We start from the raw sequence: 21842 nt of genomic DNA on the forward strand, positions 1-21842 counted from the left end.
CTATGAGTAATCAGGTGCGCGTCCTTACAAAACACAATGACTAAATTGACAAAACTCATAAATGGAATGAAATAAACCAAAACCTGTTCCTCTCAAGTGTAGCCTAGGTTGTGTGCTTTGCAAACAACGTGTCCACTCTGACATTGACAACTGTAAAATACTGTAATGATAATAATATATTGAACGCATTAACAGAAATTATGGTAACCAAACAAACATTGCAGATTAGAAATTAGGGGAATTAACGGGAAATGTACTACTGGTGAGCCATCCCCGTGGCCTCAGGAATAGATTAGTCCACTGAGACAGGCATCAATCAAGATGTGCCATAAAAAAAAAAGTTTTTTGCAACTGGCTGACAAATAAATTCTCTGTCGACCAACAGCCTATCGACCAAAAAATCGACCAGTCGACTAAATGGGGTCAGCCCTAGTGTGACCTCTAACCCCATCCTCTAAGCTTCCACCACAGTATTACTGGAGGAAACGTTCAGGACTAACACACACACCCACAGAGTGACTGCATGCGTGATGGAGCGTGTGGTTCTTCCCTGTGGTGTTTTGAACACAGCCCTTCCACCCTGATTGCAGAATGAGGTGTTTTTTGAGACACCCATCCTGTTGACCACTGCCGGGCACGGGAGGGTGATGTTGGGAGTCCAGAAGAGGAGGGAGGGAGGAAGGAAGGGAGGTAGGCTAAGAAGGCTAATGTGTGGTGAGCGCTTTGGTGCATACTGCAGTGGCTGCTATGTGTCACCTTACAAATGATCTATGGTTGATATCCTTGTCTAACTGTCTGTCTCTTCATCTGCACCTCTCTCTCTCTCTCTCTCTGATTAGTCTTCCCTCTGTTCAATCATATTCACTTTCATGACTGGAGGGGTTAAAGACAGGGCAGTATAGGAGGGGTGACAGTCCCAGGGTTGTCACACTGAGAGGTTCAGTGGGCTCCTCCCTCCTGCTGTCTGTGTCCATATCTTCCCCCTCCTTCCCTCCCTTCCTCACCGCTCCCTTTCTCACTCCATCTCTCTCTTTTCTCCGTTACTATGGATCTCCCACTGGTCCAGTATGTTCACCTCTTCTGGGCTTGTGGTTTGTGATTCATTTCTGTCTGTGGTAGTTTGTCCATGCTAGACCGCCTCTGACCATATCTGACCATGCTTGACTGCCTCCGACTGTGTGACTGACCGCTGTCTCTTAGTCTGTGGCCAAATATGGGTTTACAACATGCTCCTCTGTTTATTCATCCATCCTGTTTCTGTGCGTGTGTGTGTGTGTGTCTATGTTATTTGTTTCTCCACTTAAAAATCATAAAGAACCAAACAGACGTCTCCATAGCTAAGAGTTTCTGCACTGTGGTCATGTTCCCCATTTCCCCACTCCAAATTCCATTCCTATTCAATGTTGGGAATATTGAGTCAGGCAGTGAGAGGGCAGCCATTACTCAGGGGCCTTAGAATGGGGGTGGGAGAGGGTATACCTGACACGCCTGGTGCCCAAATTTATGACGCTTGTTGTGCAGCGAGAGTCGAGTGGAGACGTATGGATTCCGTTCAGTCAGTCGTCCTGAATATTCCCTCCCAGCTAGCTAGTTTATAGACGTGGCTAGAAACAATTTGGAACAAATTGGTTACTTTAGTGTGTGATACATCTACCTGCTGCGAAGCAACTGCTGCCCGGTGGGAAGCAACTCACGTTGGCAAGCACTTGCCTTTTCGCCCGACCATGTTGCTTCGTTCCGATAGACCTGCATGATCACACAGCAGTCTAAATGACCCTGTGACCTACTCAAGGACCTGTACTCAAAGCTAACCCGACCAATAGACCACACACAGAGATACAGCTATAATCAACTAGAGACAAACTAAACTCATCTGTCCAGCTAGTGTTCTGATTATTGCATTATATCATGAAGCTGTAGCCCCACTGTTTTATTACCTGTCCACAATAGGTTGTTGTGTATGTTGGGATACTTATATACACTGAAAAAAATTAGAAATGCAACATGCAACATTTTCAAAGTTTTGACTGAGTTACAGTTCATATGAGGAAATCAGTCAATTGAAATACATTCATTCGGCCCTAATCTATGGATTTCACATGACTGGGAATACTGATATGCATCTTTTGGTCACAGATACCTTTTTTGAAAAGGTAGGGGCGCGTATGTCAGATACTGGTGTGACCGCGATTTGCCTCATGCAGCGCGACACATCTCCTTCCCATAGAGTTGATCAGGCTGTTGATTGGGGCCTGTGGAATGTTGTCCCACTAATCTTCAATGGCTGTGCGAAGTTGCTGGATATTGGCGGGAAATGGAACACGCTGTCGTACACGTTGATCCAGAGCATCCCAAACATGCTCAATTGGTGACATGTCTGAGTATGCAGGCCATGGAAGGACTGGGACATTTTCAGCTTCCAGGAATTGTGTACAGATCCTTGCGACATGGGGCCATGCATTATCATGCTGAAACATGAGGTGATGGAGGCGGGTAAATGGCACGACAATGGGCCTCAGGATCTCGTCACTGTATCTCTGTGCATTCAAATTGCCATCGATAAAATGCAATTGAGTTCGTTGTCCATAGCTTATGCCTGCCCATACCATAACTCCACCACCACCACCATGGGGCACTCTGTTCACAATGTTGACATCAGCAAACCACTAGCCCACACAACGCCATACACACTGGCTGTATCTGCCTGGTACAGTTGAAACCAGGATTCATCCATGAAGAGCACACTTTTCCCATGTGCCAGTGGCCATCGAAGGTGAGCTTTTGCCCACTGAAGTCAGTTCCGACGCCGAACTGCAGACAGGTCAAGTCCCTGGTGAGGACAACGAGCACGCAGATGAGCTTCCCAGAGCTGGGTTTCTGACAGTTTGTGCAGAAATTGTGCAAACCCACAGTTTCATCAGCTGTCCGGGTGGCTGCTCTCAGATGATCCCGCAGGTGAAGAAGCCGAATGTGGAGGTCCTGGGCTGGTGTGGTTACATGCCGGTTGGATGTACTGCCAAATTCTCTAAGACGACGTTGGAGGCGGTTTATGGTAGAGAAATGAACATTACATTCTCTGGCAACAGTTCTGGTGGACATTCCTGCAGTCAGCAGGCCAATTGCACTCTCCCTCAAACCTTGAGACATTTGTGGCATTGTTGTGTGACAAAACTGCACATTTTAGAGTGGCCTTTTATTGTCCCCAGTACAAGGTGCACCTGTGTAATGATCATGCTGTTTAATCAGCGTCTTGATATGCCACACCTGTCAGGTGGATGGATTATCTTGGTAAAGGAGAAATGTTCACTTACAGGGATGTAACGTTTGAGAGAAATAAGCTTTTTGTGCGTATGGGACATTTCCAGGATCTTTTATTTCAGCCCATGAAACATGGGACCGACATTTTACATGTTGCGTTTATATATTTGTTTAGTGTAGTTTAAAGAGCCATAATAGCTGCTGCGTGGTCTTATATGTACTGTAAGGTGCAATCGGTCTCTCTGCTCCAGAACTCGTTCCTCTCTTTTTCAAAGCCTCCTCTTTCATCATCTCCTCTCTCATGAGACACATTCCTTATTTTCTGTCATTATTAATTTATTAATTACAGAATTATATTTCTATTGGGGATGTTAATACATTACATCAAGACATTTCTTTCCACCCGTAATTATAACATAACGTGTGTGTAGACACACACATACACACACTTTCAGTCTCTACTAAACTGATGGTTGTTCCCACACCACAATGAGGGTGTGCTTTATGTTCATGTTAGTAATTAACATTATAGGATTAAAGGCCCACAGCTAAATGAATAAAGAGGAGAAACGAGCAGCCTATCATATCAACTGTTCTGATTGGGTTTAGCTAGCCTTTCTCTGTGGACACGCACACACACACACACGCACACACACGCACACACACGCACGCACACACACACGCACACACACGCACACACACACACGCACACACACGCACGCACACACACACACACACACACACACGCTATATAAATCCAATTATTAACAGACTTGCGTCCCCCACATATGCACCAACACACACACATTACCATCCGACACACGTTTGACAGACGCTTATCAGGCTTTTGTTTAATGACGTTGCACTAGCGTTCCGTAACATCTGTCTTCTGTGCTCCTGCTCTAATTCTGCTGTTCACCTGAATCCTAACTCATCTCCAGCCCTTCAGCTCTGAGCATCAGACATATAACACACACATCTAAATATATACAGACAGACAAGACACTAACTGGAGAAATGAAAAGTCTGCGGGAGGTCTATCTCCCGCTAGACATAATCAAACCGACAGAGGGATCAGTGTGTGTGTGTGTGTGTGTGTGTGTGTGTGTGTGTGTGTGTGTGTGTGTGTGTGTGTGTGTGTGTGTGTGTGTGTGTGTGTGTGTGTGTGTGTGTGTGTGTACATGTACACATCAGCATGTGCTCATGCACGTTAGTGACTGTGTGTGTTTTTGTGTGTTACTGTGTGTGTGCACGTGACAGTGGCAAGTGAATTGATGCTCTCTGTGTGTAGGTAAGATTAGCAGCAGATTAATCCTCCAGTATCCCATAATCCCTTGCTGATAGATGGCTGCAGATGTTGTGTGATTACAGACCTGCTGAGCTTGTGCAGAACGGACTACTATTTATAGTGAGGCGACAGTATGTAATCAAACTCACAGCGAATACAGTGCTTCCCAATATACACTCCAGCCACTCCTTCAATGACGGTCTTACATGACATATGTATGGCAACATTGGATCTGATTTAGCACCTTGTTATTCTGGGCTCACTGTTGTGTGTTGCTGTAGTTTCTGCTTGGTTTGTGATGCTTGACTTCCTAGAATCCTTTGCGTGTCAGAAGCTGTTATGGGTGGGATTTGGGAGGGAGCCTGGCTCTGCTGTGTCTTTGAGCTGAACGCAAAGGGAGAATCACTAGTGAATCCCTACTGCCCAACAGTAGTTCATAGAGGAAGGTGGAAACACCAAACGCCCTTTTTAACCCTTTGAGGGGGGTGGCGTGCGTTGGACTTGGTAGAACATTTCCACTGATTCCCAAAGAGTGGCTGTTAATAGACCTGTAAAAGTCCACAATAGGAAGTTGAGAATAACGTCCCCGAAAACTCACACCCTAAATGGTTCATATAATTGAATTGAGCAACAACATTTGGTTCTTTAGATTGAGGAGAAGGAAGAGGAGGAGGGATGTTAGGTCTCCTGCTGTATGAGAGATGGGGCTGATGGAAGATGAAGGGTGGTGTGTGTTACGCTCGGAGTGTGTGTGTTTGGATGTTTGTGGAACACATAGACGCTCTCACAAACTCTGGGTACAGGCTGGAGACGGCCTGGCCACAGTGGTATTTAAATAGGCACCCTTACCACTCTGTGCATTAACAAGAGGGAGGGAGGGAGGGAGGGAGGGAGGGAGGGAGGGAGGGAGGGAGGGAGGGAGGGAGGGAGGGAGGGAAAGGGGGTATTGGGGAGAGCAAGAGGGAATGAGAGAGACTGATACAGAAAGTCAGTGGCGGTGGGGTGATGTGGTGAAAGAGAGAGAGAAAACAAACCCAATTTTGATAAACTCCTGCATCTATTGGGTGAAATACCACAGTGTGCCATCACAGCAGCAAGATTTGTGACCAGTTTATTTATTTTCCCTTTTGTACTTTAACTATTTGCACATCGTTACAACACTGTATATAGACAAAGTATGACATTTTAATTGTCTTTATTCTTTTGGAACTTCTGTGAGTGTAATGATTACTGTTAATTTGTATTGTTTATTTCACTTTTGTTTATTGACTACTTCACTTGCTTTGGCAATGTTAACATATGTTTCCCATGCCAATAAAGCCCTTAAATTGAATTGAATTGAGAGTGTAGAAGGAGAGAGTGGGGGAGAGAAAGAGTGGGGGGAGAGAGAGAGTGGGGGGAGAGAGAGAGTGAGTGAGTGAGGATTGTGTCTTTTGACCCTTCTGAACTCTCAGAAACAGCTCTAACAGCTAAATCTCTGATCCCTTTACCCACAATCCAGCTGACCATAGCCCATATTCTCATCCATACCTGTTTATTTCTGCTTGGTAAAGTCCATCATAATAAAGCAGATACAGTAGATGAGGAAGGTCAGATCAGGGTCACGTGTGTGTGTGTGTCTAAGCGTTCAGCACAAAGGAAATGAGCATGTCCTCAGCTGAGAGGGCATTTGATGATTGTAGCCAATCAGAAGGGTGCAGGTGAGATGAGGTGGTTGCCATGGATACGTCTCCCCGGGCTGTGACACAGGTGTGCTGGCAGGTGGGCCTGCTGGTCCACGTAGTGGGTACACTCAACTGTACTCCGTACATTGTAATCCTGATGGCTTTGCTGTATATCAAGAAGCCAGTGTGTGTGTGTGTGTGTGTGTGTGTGTGTGTGTGTGTGTGTGTGTGTGTGTGTGTGTGTGTGTGTGTGTGTGTGTGTGTGTGTGTGTGTGTGTGTGTGTGTGTGTGTGTGTGTGTGTGTGTGTGTGTGTGTGTGTGTGAGTGAGTGAGTGAGTGAGTGAGTGAGTGAGTGAGTGAGTGAGTGAGTGAGTGAGTGAGTGAGTGAGTGAGTGAGTGAGTGAGTGAGTGAGTGAGTGAGTGAGTGTGTGTGTGTGTGTGTGTGTGTGTGTGTGTGTGTTTCTGTGCGTGGAAGGGGAAAGTGATCAGTGTATTAACACACACCAGAACCAGACTTAGGCAGGATTACTAGCAGATTAAATAGAGCGGTGGATGTGTGTGGACCTGGAGGTACTGAAGCAAAATCTGTAGATCAGGTATGTGTGGTGGTTTGTAAGCTACTTGTGTGTGTGGGAAATAGGATGAACTGTTTGGAGATTTAAAGGCTCAGGGAGAGTAGCTTTGCTCTCTTTCTTTCTTTCTATCTCTCTCTCTCTCTCTCTCGCTCTCTCGCTCTCGCTCTTTCTGTCGCTCGCTCTCTCTCTTTCTCTCTCTCTCTGTTTCTCTATGTCTGTCTGTCTCATCATCTTATTGTCTGTACATATTAGGTCGACAGCCCATAGATGCAGTAGAGGATAAATGAGAATGATTGAGTGAGTGCAATCAGTGTGTGTGTGTGTGTGTATTCTGCTGAAAGAGCAGTAATTGCCTGTTTATATGATGCACACTGTAGGGAGCAGGAATGAACTGCATTATAATGAAGGTGCTTTCACAGCCAGGTGACAGGTCACCCATCACACTGCGGTGTGTGTGTGTGTGTGTGTATAGGGGCATCTCTTCCCCCTCTCCTACTGAAGGTAAGGTATAATGGACTGTCTGCGGTTGTTCATTACACTAACAAGAACTCAGCTCTCATCCATTGCCCAGGTGACAGAAAATGCTATGATTTGTCCACAACACGCAGCACAAACAGGAAACGATGCACTGGGTTAGATACAAAGATACAGGAAGTGGGTGTGTCTGCAGTTGGCTTACTCCCCCATCCCCATCCCCTCTCTCAATCTGCAGACGTTGTTGATCATCTTTGTCCTGATTTCCTACAGTAATGTCTTTGTCCTACAGTCATATGGCATTACATATCCACTCCTTTTAGATCAGTGAGGATGATGAAACATAGAACAGAGAAAAGTAAGGCTCTCAAATGTATTGTTGTTCACCCACACCCACTCTTCTGTTCAATCTCATGTAGTTATTTAGTGGGCTCTTTCATCCAGTCATTTGAGAGGTTTTGTCTGGCTGCTTCTCTGTGTGGGCTGTTGGTTGTGTGTATAGGGACCTGGCTTTGTAGTTTAGCTGTGGTAGTTCCCGTTGGCCCTGCAGAATATAGCTTTATGGTCATTTATTCTATGTGAATGCTGTTGTAGTTAACATTATTAGGCCCCCTCTCTTATTGGTTGTTGTTGTTTAAGTTGTAACAATGTGATTGGTTGTTGTTGCTGTTGTTCCAGTGTGATTGGTCATTGTTATAACGGTTTTCTTTCTGTTCTTTCTAACAGTCATGCGGAGGAACCAGTTTGCGGCGGACGGGTGCTGTAGGAAAGGCTCACGCAACGCACTGCAGGAACTCTACAACCCCACACAGGTAGAAACCATCTCTCTCTCTCTCTCTCTCTCTCTCTCTCTCTCTCTCTCTCTCTCTCTCTCTCTCTCTCTCTCTCTCTCTCTCTCTCTCACTCTCACTCTCACTCTCACTCTCACTCCCACTCCCACTCTCACTCTCACTCTCTATCACTCACTCACTCACTCACTCACTCACTCACTCACTCACTCACTCACTCACTCACTCACTCACTCACTCACTCACTCGCGCTCTCTGTCTCTCTCTGTAAATATAGACCCTGCTGTTTTAGGCCTGACTCAGAGAGACATTTGAAAGGCTGTGGCCCTGGCTGTTTTTAGCCTTGTCCTCCCTTTCCCTCCAAACGGTGTGTGTATAAATGTGTGTGTGTATGTGTGTGTCACTAAGCCTGGGTCCCTGCTACTCTGTCTTTATTTATTTATTACGTCTGCATGACAACGCCCGCTGCATGATGGACGAGCGCCATGGAAACCTATATTCCGTTACCGTGGCGATATCCCCCTTCCGGAGGATGGCTTTATTTAGCGTAAAGGTCGATTGCACAGTTAGTATTACACATTTCACTTCTCTTAACTCTTTTTCAGAGCACTGCATTCTCCCTTAAAGTACAATAAACTCTGCGTACATTGCTGCAACTTACTGTAACCACAAAACAAATGGTGAAGTATAATATATATTGTGGGGGAGAGGAGTGAATGGTGTGTCTAAGGTGTTTTGAGCAGAGTTGGTTGAAGAGACCTTGCTGCGTTTGCTTGTTAGGCTACTGTGTTTTTTTCAGTATTTTTCCAGATGCAGAAATGGCTGTGTATCCAATAGCACTGGGATAATAGAGTTGTATTCTCACGGGTGGTCGTCATCGTCAGTGTTTCACTCATACTGCAGTCTCTCAGAACAGCCAGCAAACTGCTGTTGGTGACACTATCACAATGATGGATAGGCTATTTTCTCCTTCACTCCTCTGCAATAATTATCTCCCTATCTGTTGTTTACAATGGTTTTGTATTTCTCTGCGTCTATATACACTGAGTATACTGTACCGAACATTAGGAACACCTTCCTAATATTGAGTTGTCCTCAGACTCAATTCGTCGGGGTATGGACTCTCTGGAGGTTACAACCTAGTTTAATCTAGCCTGCATAATACTGTTTGCCTTCTTTCATCGGGGCATGGACTCTACAAGGTGTCGAAAGCGTTCCACAGGGAAGCTGGCCCATGTTGACTCCAATGCTTCCCACAGTTGTGTCAAGTTGACTGGATGTCCTTTGGATGGTGAACCATTCTTGATGCACACGGGAAACTGTTGCACGTGAAAAACCGAGCAGTGCTGCAGTTCTTGACACAAACCGGTGCTCCTGGCACCTACTACCATACGCTGTTCAAAGGCCCTTACATTTTTTTATCTTGCCCATTCTGAATGTCACGCATACACAATCCATGTCTGAATTGTCTCAAGGCTTGAAAATCCTTCTTTAACCTGTCTCCTCCCCTTCATCTACACTGATTGGAGGGGATTTAACAAGTGACATCAGTAAGGGATCATAGATTTCACCTGGATTCACCTGGTCAACAGGTGTTCTTAATGTTTTGTACACTCAGTGTATATCTGTCATGCACACTCTCTCTCTCTCTCTCTCTCTCTCTCTCTCTCTCTCTCTCTCTCTCTCTCTCTCTCTCTCTCTCTCTCTCTCTCTCTCTCTCTCTCTCTCTCTCTCTCTCTCTCTCTCTCTCTCTCTCAAATTCAAATTCAAGCTGCTTTATTGGCATGAAAAACATTGTGTCAATATTGCCAAAGCAACAATGTATACAATATACATTGTAATACAATTAAAACAATGACAAATAATAATATAGAATGGCAGTAAATAATAATACAAAATTAAATATAAAAAATAGTAACAATAAAATGGTAACAGTCAATAGTCGAATGTAATGTATGGTGTAATGCACCACTACCACCACCACTATCATTAAACTGCTATCATTACCATTACCACCCATACCATTACTATTTGGAATGATAAACAACAATAATAATACTAATAACAATAACAGTAATAACAATAACAGTCATAATAAGTAAGTTACTGCTTACTATGCAGATGTTATTATTCAGTGTCCCTCAGGCTATGGCAGGCAAATACATATTTGGCTGCAAGAGGAGCCATTGCTCCTTCGCCCATGAGTATTTTTAGTTTTTCCTCTGGGTTTAATAAGTTAAAATTTGGAATAAATGTAGTCATTTCTGTAAATAATGAATCTCTTGGTGAGGAATATTTATCACAGTAAAGGAGAAAGTGCATCTCTGTTTCTACCTCCCCTGTCGTGCAGTGACCACATACACGCTCCTCTTTGGGTAGCCATGTCTTTTTATGTCTGCCGGTTTCTATTGCCAATCGGTGGTCACTCAGCCTGTACTTGGTAAGGATCTGTCTCTGCTTCGAATCTCTGACAGAGTAGAGATATTCAGCCAATTCATATTCTCTGTTTAGGGTCAGATAGCAATTTAGTCGGCTTTGGGATTTTGTTTCGTTTTTCCAATGTTGTAAATATGAGTCCTTTGATTGGTTCATGATTTTGTTTATTGGAATTCTTTCTTTTGAAGCAGTGCCGGTGTCAGCTTGGTTGGTTAGGTCCAACACCAGCTGACTGAGAGGGCTCGTTTCTGGGCTCAGTTCTTGGGTTTGAAGTGCTTTAAATTGCAGACTCGAATTTGGACTTGAATTTAGATGTAGCCAAAATTTTAATGATCTTTTCTGTATTTTCATTATTACTGGAAAGCGGCCCAATTCTGCCCTACATGCATTAGTTGGTGTATTTCTCTGGACTTGTAGGATTTTCCGACAGAATTCTGCATGTAGGGTTTCAATTGGATGTTTGTCCCACATTTTAAAGTCCAGTTTATTGAGTGGCCCCCAAACCTCACTTCCGTAAAGAGCTATTGGTAGGATTACACTGTCAAATATTTTGGTCCAAATTCTAATTGGGATGTTGATTTTGAATAATTTCATTTTTATTGCATACAATGCTCTGCGGGCTTTTTCTTTGAGTGCATTCACTGCCATATTAAAGTTTCCCGATGCAGATATGGTCAGACCAAGGTAGGTGTAATTTTTTGTGTGTTCAATTATGGTGTTGTTCAGGGTGAATTTATATTTGTGTTTCTGACATCTGTTTTGTTTTTGGAAAATCATGATTTTAGTTTTTGGGAAATTTACTGCCAGTGCCCAATTATGGCAATATTGCTCTAGAATATTAATGTTCTGTTGAAGACCTTCTTTGGTTGGTGATAGAAGTACCAAGTCATCAGCATATAGCAGGTATTTCACCTCTGTGTCAAATAGTGTGAGTCCTGGGGCTGGAGAATGGTCCAACATGTCTACTAATTCATTGATATAAATGTTGAAAAGATTTGGACTCAAACTACAGCCTTGTCTCACACCTCGACATTGTGAAAATAATTCTGTTCTTTGGTTTTTGATTTTTATTGCACACTTATTTTCTGTGTACATACATTTTATTAAGTCATACACCTTACCACCAAGCCCACTTTGTAGAATTTTGTAGAATAGCCCTTCGTGCCAAATAGAATCAAATGCTTTTTTAAAGTCAATAAAGCAAGCAAAGATTTTGCCCTCTTTTTTTTGGTGGACGTGTTTATTAATTAGTGTGTGTAAGGTGTATATATGGTCAGTAGTGCGATGGTTAGGGAGAAAGCCAATTTGACATTTAGTTATTACATTTTTTTCTTGAAGAAAGGTTTGGATTCTTGAATTCAAAATGCTACAGAAAACCTTTCCCAAGTTACTGTTTACACAAATTCCCCTGTAATTATTGGGGTCTGATTTGTCTCCACTTTTGTGGATAGGGGAGATGAGCCCCAGGTTCCAGACATCAGGGAAGCAGCCAGAAGTTAAAACCATGTTGAACAATTTAAGCACAGCATTTTGCAACTCAGGTGTGCTGTTTTTCAGCATTTCATTTCTGATGTTGTCTAGACCACAAGCCTTCTTCGATTTAATAGATTTGAGCTTTTCATTTAGTTCTTGTTGGGTTATTGGGTAATCTAATGGATTTTGGTTATTTTTAATGACTGATTCAAGGATTTTCAATGTTTCTTTAATTTCTAATTGGTTCTGTTTTAAGTCTTTTTGTGGGATGTTTTTGTATAGATTATCAAAATAAGTTTTCCAAATTCCTACATCTTGTATGGCTAATTCTTGTGGCTTTGTTGTGCTTAAATTGTTCCACATGTCCCAGAACTGATTTTGGTCAATTGTTTTTTCAATTTCATCAAGTGTCTTGTTGGTATAATTCAGTTTCTTGCGTTTCAGTGTATGTTTATACTGTTTCAGAGTTTCAAAGTATTCATATCGTAGCTCTGGAGAGAGAGAGAGAGAGAGGAGTTTATGAGAAACTCATAAACTCATAAACTCCTCTCTCTCTCTCTCTCTCTCTCTCTCTCTCTCTCTCTCTCTCTCTCTCTCTCTCTCTCTCAAACTCCTCTCTCTCTCTCTCTCTCTCTCTCTCTCTCTCTCTCTCTCTCTCTCTCTCTCTCTCTATCTCTCTCTCATAAACTCCTCTCTCTCTCTCTCTCTCTCTCTCTCTCTCTCTCTCTCTCTCTCTCTCTCTCTCTCTCTCTCTCTCTCTCTCTCTCTCTCTCATAAACTCCTCTCTCTCTCTCCCTCATAAACTCCTCTCTCGCTCTCTCAAACTCCTCTCTCTCTCTCTCTCTCTCTCTCTCTCTCTCTCTCTCTCTCTCTCTCTCTCTCTCTCTCTCTCTCTCTCTCTCTCTCTCTCTCTCTCTCTCTCTCTCTCTCTCTCTCTCATAAACTCCTCTCTCTCTCTCTCTCTCTCCCTCATAAACTCCTCTCTCTCTCTCTCTCTCTCTCTCTCTCTCTCTCTCTCTCTCTCTCTCTCTCTCTCTCTCTCTCTCTCTCTCTCTCTCTCTCTCTCTCTCTCTCTCTCTCTCTCTCTCTCTCATAAACTCCTCTCTCTCTCTCTCTCAAACTCCTCTCTCTCTCTCTCTCTCTCTCTCTCTCTCTCTCTCTCTCTCTCTCTATTTCAATTCAATTCAATTCAATTCAAGGGGCTTTATTGGCATGGGAAACATGTGTTAACATTGCCAAAGCAAGTGAGGTAGATATTATACAAAAGTGAAATAAACAATACAAATTAACAGTAAACATTACACATACAGGGGGGCGGAGCTAGCATGTTGGAGTGAACGGCTGTGTGTGAGAGGCTCCTGCAACTTTTTTGCGAAATAATCTAACTTAACCTACTTTATGACACTTTTTACAACAAACGTTTCTTTCTAATACAACATTGTAACTTTCTGTGTAAAAATGCCGAGTAATAAGCGACCAAAGGACAATAAATCCTTATCGGAGGCCTACTCCTCACCAAACAACGAGACAGACATGGCGGAAGGCACAGGCAAAAACGTGACACTTACAGAACTTACCCGGGCGTTGGGAGAACTACGTGTTGCTTTAGCTGAGGATCTTAAGGCTACTATTGCTGAACTGGACACCAAAATCGAGGGCACCATTCGAACGGTCGCGTCGCAGGGCCAGAGTATTGTGGACCTTGAGAGGGCTTCTGAATTCAACGCTGGTAGGATCGACGAGTTAGAGAAGCTGTGCTCGTCACTGCAGGGTAGGGTGCAGAGGCTCTCTGTGAAAGTGGTCGACCTGGAGGGCCGTTCCAGACGTAATAATCTTCGCGTTGTTGGTCTGGCAGAGGGGGTAGAGGCGGGCTCTCGCCCCACCGACTTCTTCGCCAAGCTACTGAAGGATGCAATGGGATCGGATGTTTTGGCTTCGGACCCCCAGCTGGACCGTGCACATCGCGCCCTTGTTCCGGTGCCTGGACCGGGCCAACGTCCTCGCCCAGTCATCATCTGTTGTTACAGTTTCAAGACCAAGGATCTTGTCCTGCGCGAGGCCCGAATGAGGGGCAACCTGTTACATAAAGGGCACCCCTTCCGTGTCTATGATGATTATGCGCCCGATGTGGCAAAGGACCGCGGCGCCTACAGAGATGTCATGACCAAGCTCTACAAACTCCATCTTCGCCCAGCCTTGCTCTTCCCTGCAAGACTAAGAATTACCCCGCCTTCCGGTGAGAAGATCTGTCTCTCCTCGGTTTTGGACGCAGAGAAGTTTATCCGGGAACATACGCCAATCCCCCGTACAGGTTAGAGTGCATTGTCATTGTGTGTTAGGGTCTGCTCATGGAATCGAATCCATACTATACCATAACGGGTGAAACCGTAATGAACGGTCTCAACGAGGGCTACCGAACATGTAAGATGCTGTGTAGGGCGGTCAGTTAAAGTCACTTTCATTCTGGCTGTGTTCAGAGCGATGCCTTCCAGGTTTGACCATTGACACTTTAGGTTGAACATACTTATATTCCCCCATTTTTTGTTGCTGTTTGGTTTCGTTATTTATTTTTCAATTCTTACATTTATTGTTATTACAATACCATTTATTTACTGCTTGCATGGGACTGGGGGTGACGGTTGGGAAGGGGCAGACACAGACACCTGGATAGCAAGTTGAAGTTTTGTGCCGTTCTGCCTCTGTCTTAGCCGAGGGCCGCTCTCCCGATTTAGACCCCCACCAGCCCTCGGTAGTGTCTGTATAGGTGTGTGTACATATAATTACTATTCGTACTTTATAATTATTTTCTCTTAGCATGTTACCATAATGTATGTGTATATTTTAAACTAGTGTAGATTATTATTCTGGGGCATGAATGTTTGTGTAGGTATGTGTATGTATGCATATATATATGTATATATTTTTTTTATATATATTCTTTTACATGTATTTTGGGTGTGGTGTGTGTGTGTGTGTATGTATATATATATATATATATATGTGTATATGTGTGTATGTATGTGTGTATGTATGTATATATATATATATATATAACCTTTTTATTTTTTATTTTATTTTCTGGTTGGGGGTACGTTTAATTTAGAAAAATTCTTGTTTCCTATCTAACCCACAATATGTAAATGTTCTGCTGTCTGTCGGTTGCTGATGGTTCATGTTTAGACCGGCATTGCTTAGCAATATAATCTTGTGCTGCTATATCTTGCTTATCTCAGGGATTGACCCAAGATGACGCTTAAGTGCGCAATATGTTTAAGTTGCAACTTATCCTCTTTAGGTTTATTAGATGTTAATTGAACACTTTACTCGCGGGAGCCTCCTCAGTTCATATGTTAGTAGAAGTTCTAGGATAGTGAGAGGTGAACGTATAGTTGGGATTTTATTTTTGTTTCACCTCTTGTTCGAGGTCGCGCTGTGCTTTTTTGGCATCGGCCAGACAATGTGTTTATTATTTTTATTTTTATTTTTTTTTCTTTCCTATTTGTGTATGCCTGTTAAAGGTGGGTTGATCGGGGGGGTAAATGGTGGGGAAAGTAGGGGAACAGGGTGGGAAGTAAAGGTGCTTGTAGGGGGGGGGGGGGCTGGTTGGACACTGCTCGGGTGTAGGTGCTACATATGCTGATCGTGACGGTTTGGTGCGCTTGCTTACCTTTTTACTGAGTTACATGTTATGCAGGCCACCATAGGAACTACAAATGAGAGGGGGGCGGGCTCACATTCACTTCCTGGAATGTCAAGGGTTTAAACGAACCAATTAAGAGAGGCAAGGTCCTAGCCCACTTGAAAGCACTCTCGTCTGATATTATATTTTTGCAAGAAACCCATCTGAAAAATAATTCTCATAGCAGACTTAAATGTAGGTGGGTGGGGCAAGTGTATCACTCTAACTTCTCTGCCAAAACGAGAGGCACAGCGATTCTGGTACGGAAAGGAATTCCCTTTCTACATAAAACCACTATTGTGGATAAAGAGGGTCGTTATGTGATCGTAATAGGAGAGATCCACTCTACTTCTGTAACTCTACTAAATATCTATGGGCCAAACATTGATAACCCCTCTTTTTTCAAAAGAGTCCTTGCCCTGATTCCAGATGTCTCCCACACTAACCTGGTCATCGGAGGGGACCTTAACTGTGTGCTAGACCAATACTTGGACAGATCCTCTACCCGGCGAACCCCCACCTCCTATTCAAGTGAATTCTTGAATACCTACATAAAGAATTCTAACTTATTTGATATATGGAGGATCACTAACCCTACGGGTAGGGAATACTCCTTTTACTCTCATGTTCACAATGTTTATACTCGAATTGACTACTTTTTGGTTGATGCTAAACTACTCCCCTATACCTGTAATGTGAGGTATCATGATATTATAATCTCGGACCACAGTCCACTCACCTTCTCCCTGAGATTGGCTGACATCGTACCAAACGAGAGGGTCTGGAGGTTGAATCCTCAGCTCCTCACAGAACCAACATTCTGTGAACATCTTAAAGACCAAATTGCATTTTTCTTTGATACCAACGACAACACAGAGACTTCCCCAACATTATTGTGGGAAACACTGAAGGCTTATTTGAGAGGCTGTATCATCTCCTTTCAGACTACCAGGAGTAGGCAAAACAGGGGAAAATTGGTAGAACTGGAGGGACAAATTCACTTACTGGATAGGGAGAATGCTAGACATCCATCTATGGAGAAACATAAAAAAATTACCTCTTTAAAATTTGAATATATATTTAGATTCTCTCAGCTAAAATTGCTAAATCCTTTCTCTACGCCAAGCAAAAATATTTTGAGTTTGGTGACAAACCACACAAATTACTCGCCAGACAACTTCGAAAAAATGTGAGTGACCGAATGATTCACAAAGTTAAATCGACTTCTGGGGAATTACTCTCTTCCCCCAAAGACATCAATGACAGATTCCGACAGTTTTATGAGACTCTATATACATCTAAAGCAGATCCTAACCCCTTAATTATGCAAAACTTTTTGGAGGACTGTAATCTTCCTGCCCTGAACCAGGAAGATTCTAACTTCCTGAATAAGGACATTTCTCTAGCAGAAATTCGAGAAACAATTAAATCTCTAAAGAGTGGCAAGACCCCGGGCCCAGATGGATACCCTGGTGAATTCTATAAAACATTCAGCAACATGCTCTCTCCCTACCTGCACAAAATGTTGGTTCAGGCCAAGGAGGACGGAGCTCTCCACCTACTTTGGATGAGGCGTTCATTACAGTTATACATAAGAAGGGTAAAGATCCGGAAGAGGTAGGGTCATATAGACCAATATCCCTCCTTAATACAGACCAAAAGATTTTAGCAAAAACCCTGGCTAACAGGCTTAGCACTTTAATTGGCAAATTGGTCCACTCGGACCAGACCGGCTTTATCCCGAACAGAAACTCATACTTCAATCTCAGGCGCCTCTTCAACATTATGTATTCTCAGAGGTTAACCAACATGGACCTTGCCGTGATATCTCTTGACGCCGAGAAGGCTTTTGACCAAGTTGAGTGGTCCTATCTGTTCAAAGTCCTACAGAAATGTAATATTGGAGATGGGTTCATAAATTGGATCCAGCTTTTATATAGGAACCCCTGTGCGAGAATACTCACTAACCAATCACTGTCGCCCCGATTTAACCTTTACAGAGGGACAAGGCAGGGTTGTGCGCTGTCGCCTATGCTCTTCGCCCTAATCATTGAACCTCTCGCTCAGGCGATTAGATCTGATCCAGCAATACACGGATATAATACTAAAGATACTCTAAATAAGATCTCCCTATACGCAGATGACATTATCCTCTATGTAACAGAACCCCAAGCTAGTATTCCAGCTATTCTTGATGTGATTAATTTGTTTGGTACCTTCTCGGGATACAGAATAAATTGTAACAAGAGTGAATTAATGCCCATACGGTTACAAAACACCTCCTGGCTAGAACATCTTCCAGTTAAGTTATCTTCAGAAAAATTTACCTATCTAGGAATTGTAGTTACCAAACAATACTCCTTACTATTTAAAGAGAATTTCCCCCCTCTGATGCAAAAACTCAAGACAAACATACAATTTTGGAGAACTCTCCCAATTTCCCTGCTCGGAAGAATTAACGCCATTAAAATGGTCTTCCTCCCACAACTACTCTACCTATACCAGAACATCCCAGTATTCATACCTAAATCCTTTCATAAACAACTGGACTCAATTATCAATCCTTTCATCTGGGATTATAAAACACACAGGATAGGTAAAAAACACCTCTGCAAATCCAAGATGGAAGGAGGATTGTCTCTCCCAAATGTTATATTTTATTACTGGGCCGCTAACCTCCGCGCGGTTACGTTTTTGCTGGATGACGCACGTCCGTCACCCAGCTGGCTTAGTATGGAACGTGAGGAGTGTCACCCCTTCTCTATCGGTGCTGTGATTTTGTCGCCTGTCAATCTGGAGAGGTCACTTTATCGTAACAATCCTATTATACATAGCACAGTCCGAATCTGGAAGCAAATTAAAACCCACTTCGAGCTTAGACCAATGTCATTCATGCTCCCTGTTGCCAGGAACCCCTCCTTTGCCCCCTCTAACCTTGATAACACCTTTGAGCAATGGGGAGAGTTGGGGATAAGTACCATAGGGGATTTATATATAGAAGGGACCTTTGCTTCCTTTGAGTTGCTGAGGGAAACTTATAATCTTCCCAGAAGTAACTTCTTCAGATACCTACAAATCAGAGACTATGTTAGAAAACACCTCCCAACATTCGGGAACGCTAAGCCTTCCATGTTTGACGGATGCCTAAAAACATCCCCCACCTCAGACAAACTGATATCTCGTTTATATGATGCTTTTCAATCTGTTAGCACACCTTCTACAGATGCCATTAAGGCAAAATGGGAGGAAGAACTAGGGACTGACATCTCAGTGTCAGACTGGGAAGATAGCTTGGAGTACATCCACACCTGCTCCATTAACTCCAGACACCGTCTCATACAATTCAAGGTATTACACAGATTACACTATTCCAAAACCAAACTGCATAGGATATTTCCTGATACATCCCCTATGTGTGATAAATGTCAGGCTGCACAGGGTACACTACTCCACTGCTTTGCCCTATGCTCTAGCTTGTATGGGTACTGGAGTGGAATTTTTAGGATCCTCTCGGAAGTTTTGGAGACTTCAATTGATCCAGACCCGCTTCTGATAATCCTGGGAGTGTCGGATTCCCTAAACGGATTAACCAACCCTCAAAAACAACTCATCTCTTACAGTCTCATTTCAGCAAAAAAATTAATCTTGTTGTTTTGGAAAAAGAGGGAAGCGCCCACTACCAAATTATGGCTCAGCGAATTGGCAAACACTGTACACTTAGAAAGAATTAGATATATTCTGAACAATAAATTATCAACATTTGATCAAATCTGGCAGCCTTTCCTCTACTACTTAGACCATGTGGCGCTGTGAATTTGTACTTTTTAACGCACTCTCAACTGTAATATTTTAATCCACCTTTGGTCAGCGTGTGCTGGCACCGCCACCCGAGCAGTGGGGAGGGTAATAAGGGGTAGGGATAAAGGGGGGGAAGAAGGGGGGGAGGGATAAAGGGGGGGAGGGGTAAGGGGGGACACCTACCCTCTTTCTTTATACCTGTCCATGTTCTGTATGTCTTGTTTTGTAATATTTGTTTTGTACCCGGAACCCTGGGTCTTTTTGTTTCTGTCTGCTATTTTATGTATAGATAAGAACTGTATACCTGGCTTTTATACCGATACACCATTCTTGTATGCGCTCAATAAAAAATATTTGAACGGAACATTACACATACAGAAGTTTCAAAACAATAAAGACATTACAAATGTTATATTATATATATACAGTGTTGTAACAATGTACAAATGGTTAAAGCACACAAGTTAAAATAAACAAGCATAAATATGGGTTGTATTTACAATGGTGTTTGTTCTTCACTGGTTGCCCTTTTCTTGTGGCAACAGGTCACAAATCTTGCTGCTGTGATGGCACACTGTGGAATTTCTCCCAGTAGATATGGGAGTTTATCAAAATTGGATTTGTTTTCAAATTCTTTGTGGATCTGTGTAATCTGAGGGAAGTATGTCTCTCTAATATGGTCATACATTGGGCAGGAGGTTAGGAAGTGCAGCTCAGTTTCCACCTCATTTTGTGGGCAGTGTGCACATAGCCTGTCTTCTCTTGAGAGCCATGTCTGCCTACGGCGGCCTTTCTCAATAGCAAGGCTATGCTCACTGAGTCTGTACATAGTCAAAGCTTTCCTTAAGTTTGGGTCAGTCACAGTGGTCAGGTATTCTGCCACTGTGTACTCTCTGTTTAGGGCCAAATAGCATTCTAGTTTGCTCAGTTTTTTTGTTAATTCTTTCCAATGTGTCAAGTAATTATCTTTTTGTTTTCTCATGATTTGGTTGGGTCTAATTGTGCTGTTGTCCTGGGGCTCTGTGGGGTGTGTTTGTGTTTGTGAACAGAGCCCTAGGACCAGCTTGCTTAGGGGACTCTTCTCCAGGTTCATCTCTCTGTAGGTGATGGCTTTGTTATGGAAGGTTTGGGAATCGCTTCCTTTTAGGTGGTTGTAGAATTTAACGGCTCTTTTCTGGATTTTGATAATTAGTGGGTATCGGCCTAATTCTGCTCTGCATGCATTATTTGGTGTTCTACGTTGTACACGGAGGATATTTTTGCAGAATTCTGCATGCAGAGTCTCAATTTGGTGTTTGTCCCATTTTGTGAAATCTTGGTTGGTGAGCGGACCCCAGACCTCACAACCATAAAGGGCAATGGGCTCTATGACTGATTCAAGTATTTTTAGCCAGATCCTAATTGGTATGTTGAAATTTATGTTCCTTTTGATGGCATAGAAGGCCCTTCTTGCCTTGTCTCTCAGATCGTTCACAGCTTTGTGGAAGTTACCTGTGGTGCTGATGTTTAGGCCGAGGTATGTATAGTTTTTTGTGTGCTCTAGGGCAATGGTGTCTAGATGGAATTTGTGGTCCTGGTGACTGGACCTTTTTTGGAACACCATTATTTTGGTCTTACTGAGATTTACTGTCAGGGCCCAGGTCTGACAGAATCTGTGCAGAAGATCTAGGTGCTGCTGTAGGCCCTCCTTGGTTGGTGACAGAAGCACCAGATCATCAGCAAACAGTAGACATTTGACTTCGGATTCTAGTAGGGTGAGACCGGGTGCTGCAGACTGTTCTAGTGCCCGCGCCAATTCGTTGATATGTATGTTGAAGAGGGTGGGGCTTAAGCTGCATCCCTGTCTCACCCCACGAGCCTGTGTGAAGAAATGTGTGTGTTTTTTGCCAATTTTAACCGCACACTTGTTGTTTGTGTACATGGATTTTATAATGTCGTATGTTTTACCCCCAACACCACTTTCCATCAATTTGTATAGCAGACCCTCATGCCAAATTGAGTCGAAGGCTTTTTTGAAATCAACAAAGCATGAGAAGACTTTGCCTTTGGTTTGGTTTGTTTGGTTGTCAATTAGGGTGTGTAGGGTGAATACATGGTCTGTTGTACGGTAATTTGGTAAAAAGCCAATTTGACATTTGCTCAGTACATTGTTTTCATTGAGGAAATGTACAAGTCTGCTGTTAATGATAGTGCAGAGGATTTTCCCAAGGTTACTGTTGACGCATATTCCACGGTAGTTATTGGGGTCAAATTTGTCTCCACTTTTGTGGATTGGGGTGATCAGTCCTTGGTTCCAAATATTGGGGAAGATGCCAGAGCTAAGGACGATGTTAAAGAGTTTTAGTATAGCCAATTGGAATTTGTTGTCTGAATATTTGATCATTTCATTAAGGATACCATCAACACCAC

At 43.2% G+C, this 21842-nt stretch overlaps 1 protein-coding gene across 2 annotated transcripts in view; it reads left to right on the plus strand.

The window, feature by feature from the left end:
• LOC139534022 (carbohydrate sulfotransferase 11-like) overlaps positions 1–21842 on the plus strand; it is a 114607-nt gene that overhangs the window by 50981 nt on the left and 41784 nt on the right. For both annotated transcript variants that reach the window (XM_071332622.1, XM_071332621.1), the window contains exon 2: positions 7986–8071. In XM_071332622.1, coding sequence (XP_071188723.1) covers positions 7986–8071 — 86 coding nt within the window. The remainder of the gene's footprint in view (positions 1–7985; positions 8072–21842) is intronic.

The sequence above is a fragment of the Salvelinus alpinus genome, chromosome 11, assembly GCF_045679555.1.
Source record: "Salvelinus alpinus chromosome 11, SLU_Salpinus.1, whole genome shotgun sequence".
NCBI classification, from domain to species: domain Eukaryota; kingdom Metazoa; phylum Chordata; class Actinopteri; order Salmoniformes; family Salmonidae; genus Salvelinus; species Salvelinus alpinus.